At 32.1% G+C, this 14,748-nt stretch overlaps 1 protein-coding gene across 1 annotated transcript; it reads left to right on the top strand.

Moving 5' to 3' along the window:
- The first annotated feature begins 13,118 nt into the window (after positions 1 to 13,118).
- Positions 13,119 to 13,603, top strand: LOC106792422. The gene is made up of 2 exons (XM_014758839.1): positions 13,119 to 13,137; positions 13,215 to 13,603. The coding sequence occupies exons 1-2, from the start codon at positions 13,119 to 13,121 to the stop codon at positions 13,601 to 13,603; spliced, it is 408 nt and encodes a 135-aa protein (XP_014614325.1).
- The last annotated feature ends 1,145 nt before the right edge of the window (positions 13,604 to 14,748 follow it).

The following is a 14,748-nucleotide window of genomic DNA, read 5'->3' as shown; positions in this document are numbered from 1 at the left end:
TTAAATGCATAGATTCTAAGATATGGCTTTTTTACCATTTTTTACCCTTTTTCTCAAAGATCTTCTGATTCAATTGCAAAAAAATTAGCACCATTCGACTCAGCGTCGTCGAATTACCATTATATCAAATTTTAACAAGGCCGCTAAATTTTCCAAGTTCTCCTTTTGTTGCCTGGACTAGAATCTGCGTTTGTAAATAGGAGAACTAATCCTTTGTCGAATAGTTTATATTTTTTAGGAACGATAATAAAGACGAAATCTCCAGAATGTTTATTTAAAGTTATGCGGTCCTACTGTTTCTGAACGATACAGCGCGAGTCTGGAAAATGTTTGTCAACCGTTATCATGGATTAATTAATACATTAATATCGGGTTACCTGATCATAGCCTTTTAGCATAGCATATTTTTCGATACTATTTCGAAATGTGAGAATCACCCATAAGGTGTAGAAGAAATATCATAGCACATTTGTGGAGGACATAAAACTGGCAAACAAACCTATAAATTATTCRAAAGTTATTGGTACGAGGAACCCTTCGGTCGGCAAGGAATCGGTACCTCAACAACATTTATTTAACAATTCGAATACACTTTTCTTTCTTCTTCGGGCCTTTATTGAAAACGTCATCTTAATCAAAATTGTCAAAGATTTGCAAATATTTCTTATGAGTTTGTTTGCGAAAACATTTCCTTTCCACAATTATCTGGAATGAATGTAAAACTTTCCGAATCTAGATATTTTCGGAAAAGGCAGGTTCAAATAACTAGTCAGAAAGACGTACATTTCTCGAAAAACTTTGCAATGTATATTCAACTCTTCTTTTTGTACTCTACCAAGTGGTGTAAATGCAAATATAGTATCGAAAAAGTATCGGGGTCTTAAAATTGTAATAAAAAATAAATCATATTTTTTATTTTTTAAGAAAACATTAATGATTTATCTATATGGTACAATTCTTCCATAAATGTAAACGGCATTACGATTATCAAAGTCCAGCTCGCTTTTTCCTATCAATTGGGTATACTTAAAACTGTTTCTACAAAGAAGTTTTGGAAATAAAATTAATTGGTAATATTATTAGTTACATATACAGAAAATAGTTTTTTTCACTAACAGCATATTGCGTTGGGAGTGGATTTGCTTTTAAATGTTCATAAATCTTTGACAATAGCATTTCCATCTCCTTCTTTTTCAAGTGATTCTATAAGATTTTGTGATTTCTCATTTAAATTAATAAATTAATGTTCAAAGATATTGAAGTAAAATGCAGGTGTTAACATCTTCCATCGTAAGTGCCATTTTTCACTTTCTTATTTAAGTATATTTATGATAAATATTATTTCTTAAAAGAAGACAGTTAAAGAAGTTAATTTAATTCATTTTATCTCTATATATATCCTTCTTTTTAAATAAAAATGCATTAAAATATGTAGGACTGCATATGCCTAGCTAAAAAAGTTTAATAAAAGCTATTACACATGAAATATTGTTAGGAACGATATCGATTTATTTTTCATAAGTATGTGTGATGTCTCGCTACGATTTTCTACACAAATTTTCAAACACACCCGATTCACATAATGAACGGAGACAGAGAAAGAACATGGCCTTATCTACATCCCTCTCGTGCTATGTTAGTCAGCCCAAGCTTCTTCAAGCGTCGTTCTTCCCGATTCGAAGCAACACGAGCGAGCGATAAGAGATCGTCTAAGCAGAGAAGGTGTTTCCCCCTCCTCCACGCATTACTTCAAATAATATAATTTAATCAAAAAATTGAGATCAGAGCTCAGGTGGATCATTATCGTAACCAATTATAATTCCTACATTATTATTCACTCCTACCCCTACTTTGGTACAAACTACCAAAGTTTTTTGGAAACAACCACACTGAGAATAATTGGCTTCGTCCAGTGTGTTTCGATGAACCGATTCTTTCATTAACCGTCGACAATTTACAAATTAGTAAAAATCGAGAGTTATCATTGTTCTGCTGTCTTGCATAAAGGTTAAAACGGATAGATTCATTTAATATTCGTAATTTGTCATTCTTTTATCGTTAAGTGACCTCTGGAGAAACGAATCTGCCTAATTCTCATTAAACTTGGTGAACGCAGGGTGGCTAAAACAAGCTTGGCAACAAATTTTTAAACCTCTTATCTTTTGATACAATTATTTTTTTATTTAGAATTGTAACAATTGCGTTTGTATACTTTTGATGACAAAGCGAATAACTTAAGAGTCAGTGACCTGTAGACAGAACTTATTTTATCAAAGTCCAAATTTCGTCTAGTCAATCTTTCAAACTTACTATACATTAGAGGAAGACTAACTAAGTTCGGCAGTTGTTCATATGGCGTCACTCAGGTAGTACAAGTACAATATTTAGACCAACTTTAAAGGTATTTTACTAAGACAGTTATGTGGATATTTTATTATTTTTTATTATAATTATTAAAAAAAATAATGGCAGACAATTATGATGATTCTAAAGTTATGGCAGACACTTTTGAAAAGAAAATTAGTGTATGTACTTTTATGTACGCACGAAAGAAGTGACACTTCTTTAGCGTAACAAAACAGTTTTTTTCACAGCCTATATGCCTTACAACGTTCCTCGTTTGTTTCTGATGGATACTATCTTTTAGATACATTTATAAAACAATAGTGTGATAGGCATTACACTTCTCTGCATTAGTTTTAGAAATCTTGGAAACTGAAAGAAAAATGTAAATGTATATTGATACTGGTCAAAGAGCTGCAAGAGATTATAGTTTAATAAGAATTATTGTAGAAAATAATTTATAAATAAGATGCATTCATTTGTCAATTCTTTTGATAGAATATTAATGCACATGGTTTCTTCCTAGTGTGAATAAAAAGAAGACGATGTCTTCCAAAATCTTTCATGATTTCGGTATCGTCGCGTTCTTCTTATTGCTATTAAAAATAATGAGCTCTCTCTTCGAGTAAAATGATTGATCATCTATGCGGAGAGAATAAGTTTTCTAATGCTTTGAATAAATATTTTTCAAGAGAATTTTATAATATTTGTTTTTTACAGAAGAGCAAGATTATTATTTTCACCTTTTAACAGACTCATGTCTTGCTTATTTCTTATAACTGTGGTTGGATTCTATTCGCATAATAATTGAAATCTCTACGAAGAAGACATTAGTTAAAAGATTTATATTGTTAACCATTGGAAAATGAAATTTATATGCATGGAATGGAGTTTTTTTCTTAGGTATGTTACAGTCTTTGATCGGAACAAAAAACGTAAAGCCGCATATTTAGCTAAAACCACGTAAGAAAGTAGTTTATGTATGAAATATAAACGTATAAAAATAGAAACAGGCCCCATAAATTGAATTAAAAAAAAATATAATTCATACTTTTTACTCGATAAAGTATTTTAGCTGAACTTTAAGCTATTCTACTTACTATTGTTTGTTATAATATCAGGATGAAGAGAGCGATTCTAATTCATCAGTATTCTTAGATTAAAATCATAAAATTGCTATCATATGGTTGAGGCATAAAAAAAATCGCACAGAATGTTATCCAGTTTATTCATTTTTAACCTAAATTAATGATCACTATAGAGAACAAATAAAACGAATTAAAACTAACAAATAAAAAAAACTGGTGTGTGTGTACTTATGACGCACGTAAGAAGTTATACTCCTTTAGCGTACCAAAACGAATATAACCTTAATAACCTCAAAAATAATTTCAAAAAAATAACTTCAAAAAAAAACATCAACATCAAAAATAACTCTAACTATCTCGCATGCCAATATAATACATACTCTAAATTTGTCAATGAGACGATAAAATGATAAAATAAAGTATATAAAAATATTCAATACAATTGATAAAGGTTTATATATGTGAGGGCGAGGCATAATACTCTTTTGTCAAGCCTCAGCCGATAGGCAATGGTTCATGCAGTGCGGGTGATTCGCTTATTTGGACGAATGTGATGTGTGTGTGCATGTGTGTGTGTTGGTGCGTGACCAGCGCAAAAAGCCGTTGCCAAGGGAGTAAAAGAAAATATAGAGTCGTTGGCCGATCGTTGAGACGAAAAGACTTTTTTAAAAAATTGCGAATTTGTTAAGTCGTCTAAGCCGTAATTTTGTCAAGTCGTTTAAGTCGTAATTTCATTAAGTCGTCTAAGTCGTTATTTGTTAAGTCATCTAAGTCATTATTTTGTTTGGTGGTTTAACCACTTGCGGTGGAAAGACGTGCCACTCACGTCAACATGCTTTTGTTACCGGAACGGCAGCGACGTGTTACGCACGTCGTTGGGCGATTGTTACAGAAAGATAAATGACGTGCGTGGCACGTCCACTGTTCAATAAAAGTCTTTACCGAGGCACAGTTTCTGCTTGCTCTTCATCGTGTAAAGTTATCAGTATTGACCCCGGACATTTCCCAAGAAATATACCACCTACAAACGCCAAAAAAAATACACAACGGAGGTGCGTAGTATGCGCTAAACATAAAAAACGGAGTGAAACTACATGGGAGTGTAAAACATGTCTTGTAGCGTTACACATTCCAAGTTGTTTTGAAAAGTATCACACCCTGCAAGATTATTAATAAATAAATTTAGTATTGATACAGATGTAATTTTATATTTCTGCCTCTCTATATTCTCTTCTTGAACCCACCCGCTTAACGCTGCCTGAACGCGCCGAGAAGTGATTCCCGCTCGACTGTTCTGGCACGCGCAACCGAGATTTTCTATAAACCGCAAGTGGTAAGTCGTTATTTTGTTAAAGTCGTTTGAGTCGTTATATTTCGAAACCGTATAAGACGTATATCTTTTAGTCTTTAAGACGTTCCGTTTGTTGTTATAATTCTTATTATTTTAAGAGGTGTTTAAACGTATTTGTCATACCGATATTTTTTCCCAATATATACACCAACAAAATTTACCATCAACCTTTTGTTTTGCTTCTCCACACCTGATCCTACATACATATATATATATATATAATATATATATACATACATGTACATATACATATATATATTTATTAAGTATAATTTAATTTATTTATTTATACGTAAGGAAGAAGAAGGGTTTAATAAAAATAAGAAATATCGCTTTGTGTTCGTCGGTTTCTTTTTAAATTCTTCGCTGGTTGCCTAAAACGTGTCGTCGTAGGCGWCCTATGAAAGAATACGACGAGTGCTTTGTGATGGACCCAGCAGGGCGTGCTTAGCAACGATTTGAAGAATGATATTCTCAATTAGTTATTTCTCTCGTCCAAAATTATAATTCTTAATAAAGTATCACAGGGAACTTGGACATAAAAAGAAGTAGAACTTAATTTAACTAAGTTGGACGTTTCGTCCCATTATTGGGACTTCTTCAGCAACTTTTTGAATAATAATAATAATAATAATAATAATTAATAAAGGGACGAAACGTCCAACTTAGTTAAATTAAGTTCTACCTCTTTTTATGTCCAAGTTCTCTGTGATACTTTATTAAGGATATTCTCAATATTCTCAATATTCTCAAAATAATTGAGGCGCGTATTTCGAATATACGCTAAGAATCTATAATCTTTACAAATGATACATAAATCGTTATCATGTTGAATGCTACACGAATTCTGAAGAAAATCCTCGTCTAGCCACGCCCGTTTTTTAGTATTAAATAAATGTAAAATAAATGTAAATAACTTCAAATGGTAAAGACCAAACAAATATAAAATAAATAATAAGCAATAATATTAGTTTTGGATGTGACATTTAAATTATTTAAATTAGTACCGGTAATCACAGGCTGAGTCGATGGTTCGCAAAGTAAATTAGAAGTTGACGGAATACATAAAATTTCATTCGCAGGCAATTCATATCCTAGTGCAATCATTTTTCTTCGCAGCAACATTCTAGCAACGTAGCTACAACGTTCCGCATTAGTTTGCGTTTTGTTTTCCTTATTTTCCTTATTCTTCTTCCTACGAAGACGATATTCTTGACATTTCTGTGCATTAGTTTTAGGCATCTCGAAAACTTAAACAGAAATTTAAATGTATACTGACCCTGGTGAAAAATATCAAAATATAGATATCAGTCCACATTAAATATAGGGCAGTTATATCAAATTACTTCATGCGTCAAAGGTCATGGCGCGGTGACAGCACTAGTTCCTGCTCTCGATCATTTAAATCAAACAGCGCTTTGAGTACGATAAGAACTTGGATGGATGGCCGCTTGAGAAAAAATAAAGAGAGGAAGAAGAAGAGAAAAAAGACTTCATGCCGTATATTTACAATTGCTTTGTCCGCGTATCGTAAATACCGACAACTTCGTAGTAACGATTTTTCGGTCGCAGTGCGCGCGCATCGTAAAGATTCACTCTCATCATTTTTTCTTAAACGCACCAACTTCAAAAATTTCTTCAAAATACGTTAAGAAAAATGAAATTTCTACAAAACAAAATTTATGTCTTCCTTAAGGCAACAAATGTTCATATAAAAAATAAGAAATTTTAATCAACCTACTTGTTGCAACATGATAAGCTTGAATGACATTTTGAAATACGTTTCATTTCATTTTTAATGCATAGAAATCTAATATATATGTTAACTAATTAAATACCTTGACTGCTCCATGAATTCTTGTATGCGGGTTTTTATACGCGGGTTTATAAGACTGTGCGAACTTTTAGAAATTGGAACTTATTTTATACTGTTGTGTTATTATATAGGGCCCACTGTTAATTATCGTACGTGAAGAATATATTTTATTTAGTCAGATATTCGTAGAAATGTCTACGGAAAATATGTATTTTTTGTCCTTCATCGTATCAGAAGATAAACGGGTTATTTGTTGGGGGGGGGGGAGAGGGGTTGCGTCGGACCTGTGCACGAGGATGTATCCGTTTCAACGATGCTTAAATAGTAATTTGATATTCTATAGGATATCAAAATATTATGTTTGATGCTTAGGAAAAACTTTCCAAAAAGTCTTATTTCCGACTTCGTCTGAAGGCTCTTTAAATTCATATTAATGCCGAGGAATTACTAGTAAAGTCTGATTTCCGGCTTTGACGGTAACATATACAGTACAAAAGACCGGCCAACGATCGACGAGAACAAAAGAGTGCGATTGTCGGATAGGTTTTGTTTGAGAAAACATCCACGCCCTATCGCTAATCGCGCCGAAACTTCTGGAGCATTCCCGAACCGAAAGGAAGGGGTGGGAATAAGAACGTTCGAATGGTGAGGGAGTTTCAAGAAAAAAAATGGGAATGTGGAGGGGCGGCGATGTATAAATAGCGACGGAATAGACCAAGAGACCGCATTTTGTTGTTTTTCTTGTAAATAAGTGCGTTTGGTCTCTATCTTAAATTGTGTGTTTGAATACCACTACTAACACCAAGTGAATTTGGAAATATTAAACCAGTTATTGCGAACCAAACAGAAAGAGTAAGCTTTTTGTTGGATTAAGGAATTTACGAAACTGTAAGTAAATGTTTCCAAAAATTAAATCAAATTGTGAGCCAGAGCAACGGTGAACGGACTTTAACACCATCACACATAAGAATCCTCCAAATTCCTCCTCCTTCCTCCTATCAATTATTTGTATTGGAATGTTATTTTGCCATTTTTAGTATTCTATGATTTTTGGGAAAAGCAAACCTGCCAGATCCTAGCTATACTCGGTGCATACAGAGTGGCAAAAACAGGCATTGGTTAATTTAATCTAACAAATTGCGTTTTCGGACGTAACAACCCTATAGCATTATATGCTTATTAGTTTTATTATTAATTTTGTTGATTAGTGAAAATAATAATAAATTTTATATCTAATTGATAAAAATATAAATAAATTTCGCTATAATGAGATTCGATAAAAAATAAACAGAATTTAAAATATCATTGATATGCATTTGAACACGTAGAGTTAGGTCGCCCAAGTTGTAGCCCATCGAAAAATAAGCGTATGAAATATGTAATTTTAAATATAAACAGGAAATATTTGTATTTTATTCGTAACTAATTTTATTACTGATTTTATTTATTTTAATGAAGTTCTAAATATCGACACGCTCTTACATAAAATTGATAAATAGTGATAAATAAATATGGCACAATAAGAGGAATAAGTATCTAGTAGTACCTTAAGAATAAAATATAACAAACCAAAGGTATTTATATATAAAGGTATTTATATAAATATTTATTGATATTCATTAAGTAGTTTTTACAATCATCACGAAAATATTATTAACAAAGTGAGGCTAGAGTGCGAGAGAAATTTTGAACACTTGTAGCAGTCTATTAGAATTGTGACAGGGAAATCTGTCAGGAGACGTTCCTCGATGTCGCACGACTCAAATATTCAAAATAAAATATAAAATTAACTAACTTATGTCTACACGTTGTCTTAAGTAGTGCCTTGTTTGTAGCTCCTAGATAACGACAAATTCGACAACCGACGATAAAGAGAGGCTATCCAAATAAAACTAGGGAATAAGAGCATTTCGTCAAATAGTAAAAGAATTGCGCTTTCAACATCGAACATTGCAAACCCTTATACATTTTGATTATAAACAAAAATGGATTTAAACTATTTTAAAAATAAACGGCTCATATATTTTTTTAGGGAAAACGTAACTGGTGCCAAACTATTCATTTCTGATTTAAATAAACAAATTTTATTAACGTCTAAACCTTGAGCTCTGACAGTCACTTGACCCAGGCCCCACCAGGTGAAGGAAAAAACTCTTTTAGTCTTGAACAAAAGAAAAATTCCTGTCTCAGTATATTTAAGTAATTAAGACTATTTCTAATTAAAAAAACCCGATTTCAAACACAGCTATCGGTAATGTCTTTAAGATAAATGAGAGACTAATACTATCTCCAAGTGATAACTCGAGCTCACAGACGGCTATCGGTGGAAGGGCTTCCATTCGTCGAAGAGGCAAGCGGATTCCTTTCAGCGGAAGATATCGGTGTTGTTTTGTTCACTATCGGCCCCTAGTTCTTTTAAGATAACCTCGCATAAGGGGTGAGATGCAGTCAGAGACGTGAAAAAAGGAAAAATTTTTATAATTTTTTTTTATATTAATAAGGTTTTTGTTTTATACAATTGATTAAACAGAGTTTTTATATTTTGTTTTAACTTGACTTCTATAAAATTTCCAAAAAGAAATATTATTTATTTATAAAAATATATATATGGCCATCTTTTTGTTAGACCCGATTTCGCAAGTAGTGTTTCGCGGTGACCATTAGAACATCTTACTTGGATAAATTAAAATAAAAAAAAAATAAAAATCATTAGTATAATAATAAATCTTTTCCTTCATTGAAGCTTTTTTATTTTTTTCTGAAATTAACAATATGGCGGCTTTTGGCATATTTTTCTATGTTTTTTGACCAAAAAATCATGAATCTATTGTGAAAAAGAATAAAAATTTTGTACATAAAAGAAAATCTTTTGGTGAAAAACTAGTTTTTAGTGCTATTATTAAGTAGTAAAAATTTCATCAAAATCCATTGAGTGGTTATTGAATTATAGTGGTCACCGACTTGAACAACATAACTTCGAGAAAAACGCATTTAAAGTTTTTTTATTTGGATACGGTATTACATTTTCGTAAAGTTTTGAGCTCGAGGGATGAAGCTAAACTTTTGTTATGTATTTTGATCCGCTTAATCCGAATATCACAATTCTTTGCCTAAAAGTCATGCATTTAATTTTTTATAGTCAATTGTTTAAACAATTTTTCAAAATGTTATAGAGATAGTTTTTCAGGATAAATTAATTTTTTTTTTATATTTTGGGTAATTACAAAACGAAAGTATTTTTTACAAAATCTTTCAAAGGCTCATAGTTTATTAGTTAAGAGTTTTCCAATTTTACACTGAATTTATGTAATTATAGAAATACTAATTAAATAATTACTTACATTATTACAAGGAATGTTATCGTTAACATAGTTATTACTTGATACCACCATTTTAAATTCCAGACTACGTGTGCTGGCTGTCTGCAATTCACATCCCTATTACACTTTTTGCACTCTACTAGATTTGAATTGACCGTAATATAGAAAAAAATTTTATTATTCTATATTTAACACGACTATCTTCAGGTAAATTATCTTCTATGTCACATTTTAATTTTTTAGCTGATGAACTTGTAACACTTCCATCACGTTTCACTGCTTTCGGATTGAAAACATTTTGTCTTTTAACGGTATGCGACTTACGAAGATTAGCCTGTTTAATATGGTCCCCGCATAAAATAAAATATATCCAAGTAATTAAGAGAACACAAAATAAACTTTTGTCATTTATATCAAGTGCATTTAGTCTCCTCTTACGTATAAGTCTAATCGCAAGTATGACCTTTTACTCTACAGGATAAATATGTTATCATTGTAAGACTGGAGGAATCTAACAGATATATTTTTCTTGTTTAAAATTATCAATTAAATTTTTTTTTTTTATTAACTTCATACTTCTTTTTAATTTAAATTGTTATTGGTATAAGTGGAAAAAGATAGTACGTGGACGGTTTCTTCAATGAGATTGCGTCGATCTTGTCATTTATTTCGGCTAGAATTTTACTGGTCTGTTGAATCTTTTCGCTGTTTTCCAGGGAGAATAGTTAGTATGATTGTCCTTTAATTGGTTTAATGTGTACTCATCTTTAGCTATTTCTTTCAGTAGTTCAATTAGCGGTGCAATGACCTGAGCTTCTATATGTATTGGTGGGGGTTTCAGCTGTGGAGTTATCCTATCCGTTGTAACTTCCCTGGAAGTTCTTCTACTTTTTGTAGTTTGCTAAATTTGTTGCTCACTAGTATTTTGCTTAGCCATTTCTTCTATGGTTCGTCCTAGATCATATAGAAATAGGTAACTATTTGATGGATTGAATTTACATTTCTTAGTAGCGTCATCTCTTCTGTTAAAATCATCAGTATCTATATACCCTGACGTTGTTTTCAGTCTCCGAACTTTCAGTTGATTGTTAATGGCATAATTTTTACCATATCTTATTAAGTTTAGCTTTAAATTTAAGTTTTGTTCCATTATGGATTCAAACCTGACGTAACGGCAAGTTTGTTCATCTCACACTACCACTAACTGCCGAAGTATACACAGATTAACAATACGGGTATATCTATTTGTTCTTCTAACTTATTATTGCTTTTAGTAAATACGTCTTATTGCTCCGAGTGCTTAATAGCTAATCTATCAATGAGATAAAATCGAAAGTACAACATTATAACAACTTGTTTAATTTAATGCTAGCTCACGTCCCTTATGTCAAACTTCGATCTTCTTTGTTTTTGTTTATTATAGCAATCTCAGAATTATTGCCCCATTACAAGAATATGTAATTAAGCAAGCTCAGTATCGGACAAAATTAATCATTTTGCAGGATCTGAATATTTGTTAAAACAATGATTACAAAGTTTACACGTGATTAATTACCAATTTCAACGAACTCCTAATTGCTGATTCAAACGCTTAAGTTAATACTGTTCGGGTTATTTAACCCTTGGGAAGGAATTTGTACTTCGTGCCGCAGCGCTTCAATAAATAATAAACAACGTAAGCAAAGTTGTTCATTTTATAATTTCATTACTATAGGCAAACATTTCTGCAAGAAAAAGTTTGTGTTAAATTTGAAAGCAAATCATAATGAGAGTAACAAGAGTGATCGACCTTCCTCTACCATGTTTATTTAGATTGACATTCAAATAAAAAAACCAGCACGTAGCTTAATATCAGCGTAACATTTTAATTTTAAAAATTGCAAATAGTATTCTGAATGCGAAAATAAAAAGTTGTTCATTGTTTTGGCCTCCGAATCAAGCCCAAGACGATATAATATTAAGTTGTTTATTTCAGACTTATATAGATAAGAAAGTTGTCATTTATTTTAAATTATAAAGTTTTCTTCAATAAAAAGTAATATTTCGAAAAAATAGTAGATAGAAATTATTAATGATTAAAGCCGTGAGTAGGCAAAATATGCAATAGTTTTAAAGCGGGAATAAGTGAGATAGGGGTGGATAAGTGAATCATTCTACACCAATCTTCGCGGTAAAAGACAGCTTGCCTCGGTACTTATCTTCTGATAACAGCTATCGAGTCGAATACAATAATGTGCAACACTAAGATCCTTGGAGGTTAACGAAGATCAAATCTGGCGAAGCAACCAGCAACGATACAGCTTCTCCGCGTCACGCTTGCGTCATTCGTGCGTTAGGGTTGCTTTATCCTTTAATTGTCCGGCAAAGAACGGAACAATTAGACATAGTCAGGTTTGATGAATACGTCGTGTTTAATAAATACTTACTATATTTAATATTTCACATCGTTGGATTCGCCACGACAGCCGTTATTAGCAAATAAGTATCAAAACATAGCATTCTATTAAAAAAAAACAAACTTGACCTATAAATCTCGGAAGAAACTACACCTAGCAAACAAAAACTAAAATCATATTACAACCCCCATTTTTCCTTGCAACTTTCGTTCTATGAACTTTTCTACTACTATCATATTTTCGGAGCTATCTTGGTGGCAAAACTTAGTGACTCACTAAGTACATAATCCACCGTCTACCTCCACCTTACTCTATGTCTTTTCTTATTGTTTATATTTAGACAGCAATTTATTATTTTACTTATTTTTCTAATTCTTTTATCTGTCGCGATAGGGATAAATGGCTGCTTGAACTTTGAACAAAATTTGTAAATATAGGGCTTTATATTTGTAAAATGGTAACGTTCGTAACAATATTTGATGTGTTATAGCTTTTATTTAACTTTTTCGCCTAGTTTTATGTAGTCCAACATATTTAAATGGATTCTTATCTAAAAAACTGGATATATCTAGCAATATAATTTAATAATTTAACTTCCTGTACCCGTAATTTTGTTTAGAAATAATGGTTCTCATAAATATACTAAATTAATATTTATAAATTAATACTATGTTAACGGGACCCGTCAAATTGACGGGTACGCTTATCTCGAAAATAATTCTTATATTTTTTTTTCGTTCGCCACATTATTCATCCAGTAAGAAATACAGTATGATCTAATGAAGATGCGAAATTGGTGGTTACATGATACCCTCACGCACAGGTTAGAACCTATGAACTAGTGAACCTTTCGGCTACCGCTCGATGTGAAGGCTGTAGAAAAGTTCGCTAATACCATAGGCCCTAGTCTGGACCTCCGAGAAAGAAAGGATTCCTCCGAAGAAAATGATTGTGAATTAGACGAAAGCGAACCTGGCAATGAAACTACACAATGTTTTGAAAGTGGAGGGACAGAAATATCTTCAGATAGTGAAGAGAAGAATTTATTTACAGTGCGTCGGAACAAGAAGAAAATGCGTATTCTTTCTAGCTCTGACTCTGAAGATGAGAGGAGGAGCTTTCCCAGGACATCCCAAAATGTAGCGGGTGATATCGAAATTGAAGCTGACGGGACACAGTGGACAAAACTGAAATCAGGCGGATGTAGAGGTAGGACGACCATCCGGATGATTTTCAAGGATATCGGAGGGCCTATTGCCCATGCTAAAAGAATGCAATTTTATAATTGACAAACATATAATGTAACACATAAAAGATTGCACTGAAGCCGAGGTACGTCGCGTCTTGAAAACAGACTAGACAATCACAATTGCGGAATAACGTAGTTTTATAGGAGTTCTGTATGCTCAGGGCGCATATGTTGCGAGATCGTACAGGTGTACAAATAGAAGACAACCACAAACGTCTTCCAGAAACTACATCATATTATAATATTACGAAGCACGGAGTGGACTTCGTTGACCAGATGGCACGCAAATATAGCGTAAAAGCAGGCAATTTCCGATGGCCTTTTCAAATCTTTTTCAATATACTAGATTTGGCAGCAATAAACGCGTGAATACTATATAAATCATGCACCAGAGCAACGATATCCAAGAAACAATAAATGTTTTGTTTGGCCGAGAAATTAGGAGCGGAAAACGAAAACATTTACCTACGATCTGAAGCTTCTTCATCATGTATAATACTACAACAGCGGAAAAGTTTTCAAGTAGGCTACTGCAACGAAAATAAAAGCAGCAATTTTTGCATATCTTGAAAAAAGTGATATGCAAAAAATGCACAGGCAAAGTGCAATAAACATGTAAAAAATGTACTCAATAAGTAAGATTACCCGTTAGTATTATTGTTATTATATTCATGATATTTTTTTAAGGACTTTTTATTTCTTGATACTTTATTTAAACGTAAAGCATAATATTGTGCAATTTTTAGTTAACTTGAATAAATCGGTTTTTTAAAGAAAGTGCGTATTCACCCGTCCGTAGACCTAATGTTAAATAAAAAACGAAAAGATAAAATAATCTGTTTACGTACATTTTTTCTTTTAGTGATAACTACTTTGTAGTAAATAAACTCTTGCTACTACACGTTCAAGCCAATTTCGTTATCTTTCTTCGTTATTTTAATTAACTATGTCTCATCCATTTAGCAAATTAATAACTATCAGCAAAAAATTATCTTCCTATTCGTACATGGTAATAAAATCTCGGATTTTTCAATATTATCATTTCTTCAACGGAAGTCGTTCATTTAACATTCCAGCAATCTAACGATTAAATGAATTTCTTCTAAGTGCGCGAGAGATTATATCTTTTATATATATATTTATATATATATATAAATCACAAAAAATAATAATCCTGTAGGAGAG

The sequence above is a fragment of the Polistes canadensis genome, unplaced genomic scaffold (genome assembly GCF_001313835.1).
Source record: "Polistes canadensis isolate GaletaPanama2010 unplaced genomic scaffold, ASM131383v1 scaffold_427, whole genome shotgun sequence".
NCBI lineage: Eukaryota > Metazoa > Arthropoda > Insecta > Hymenoptera > Vespidae > Polistes > Polistes canadensis.
Note: the sequence above shows the minus strand (reverse complement) of the source record. Positions and strands in the feature narration are given on the sequence as shown.